The 1,598-nt window shown below is 35.5% G+C and overlaps 1 protein-coding gene across 1 annotated transcript in view; it reads left to right on the plus strand.

The window, feature by feature from the left end:
- The window catches only part of LOC106871884 (macrophage mannose receptor 1), an 11,055-nt gene extending 10,263 nt beyond the window's left edge, over nt 1–792 (plus strand). The window contains exon 3 of the mRNA XM_014918638.2: nt 554–792. Within this exon, the coding sequence (XP_014774124.2) occupies nt 554–792 (239 nt within the window). The remainder of the gene's footprint in view (nt 1–553) is intronic.
- The last annotated feature ends 806 nt before the right edge of the window (nt 793–1,598 follow it).

Raw genomic sequence — 1,598 nt, forward strand, 5'->3', positions numbered from 1 at the left:
ATATATATATATATATATATATATATATACATAAAACAGGCCGTCTCCCTGACTCGTCTCATAGATAAGAAGATTGTTTATCTGGGTGTTAGAAAAAGACTAGATAACCTATGCCATGAGAGAGATTTTCGAGATGCTGTGACTGAGTCATATATATTAAGGGGAATTCTATTTAAACTGTGATAGGCGCACAAATTGAAATTTGCTGCTAATGAGCATGCATGTAATGGCGTGAAGCACTAAAATTATTCCGGATTTTAAAATATCCTCCGATTTTTCAATTTACCTAAAAGCCTCTGAGCATACAAGCAGATCATTTGTCGGTTTGAAGTATGCAGCTGATAAAAACAGCTACCATGATTGTCGCTTCATCTTCTAGAGACTGCAGTCAACTGTTTCTCGAAGTGGATGATATAGTTCAGAACATATTACCAGCACGGTTAACATTCGATGTCAATAACAATATTAAAAAGATGATATGATAGTCACAGAGAGAGAGAATAATAACGAATTTCCGCATATGTTTGTCTCTATGATCCACTTTTCCTTTCAGGTCTGTTGCGAAACAAATGGTTCCATTTTGGAGTCTTTAAAGATGATAGTAAGAACGTCTTTGCATGGCAGAATGGAGACGCACTTGTATTTACTTTCTGGAGAAGCGGTTCCCCTGACAATTATGGAGGCAATCAGAAGTGTACAGCTTTGGATCCACGCTATGGTCACAAATGGAATGATATTGATTGCGGTATAGTGAACCTCGGGATACATATGTGCGAAATTGTTGTCCTTTAAATGCTGTGTATATATATATATATATATATATTATGTTTATTATATTATGAAGATATGTCTATATTTATATGTATCTATGTGTATAAATATGAATGTATGTATTATGTACGTGTTTGTGTATGTATGTGTGTGCGCGCATGCGCGCATGTGTATAAGAAGTTGAAAATGTCCTGCGATTCATTTAGATTTCTTTTTTTAACCGTTTTCACAGATTTCTCTGTTTTCAAAAGTTGAGATAGAAAGACATGGAACTGTGCTGCAATTGTTTCTTTTTTTATTAAGGTTTAAAAAATCCTCTTGTTTTTATACGAAGAACGTGGCTCAAATTAGTATCTGTTTCGGATACATTTTGATCGGCCGATGATCACGTGATTAAGTTTACAAATGTTTGTAAGTTCCACGCTATGTCCGTTCTTTCATATATCTGTATATATAAAAGGCAGGATGTGTGCGTGTGTGTGTGTACGTGAATCTAATTTATGCACATCCACAAATTAGCACGCATGTCACTCGAAGTTTAGGAGGACATTCGTCACGACTCTAGCTGTATTTTCGTCCAATTATTTCCCCCCGAGGCACCAACGAATAGCAGTAAAAATAATTTTGAACCATAACTTCTAACAATTTTCAAGTCGGAGAACACCATCATTTGCAAACATGAGTTAAGTCTCATTCTAGCGACGGTGTAAAGAGAGAGAGAGAGAGAGAGAGAGAGAAAGAGATAACAGATTTTTAAAATTTCGTCTTTTTAGTGAGGGATTGACAGACAAAAACAGACAGACAAGGGTTGTTATGCATATATGTGT

Source organism: Octopus bimaculoides, chromosome 1, assembly GCF_001194135.2.
Source record: "Octopus bimaculoides isolate UCB-OBI-ISO-001 chromosome 1, ASM119413v2, whole genome shotgun sequence".
In the NCBI taxonomy this organism is placed as follows: domain Eukaryota; kingdom Metazoa; phylum Mollusca; class Cephalopoda; order Octopoda; family Octopodidae; genus Octopus; species Octopus bimaculoides.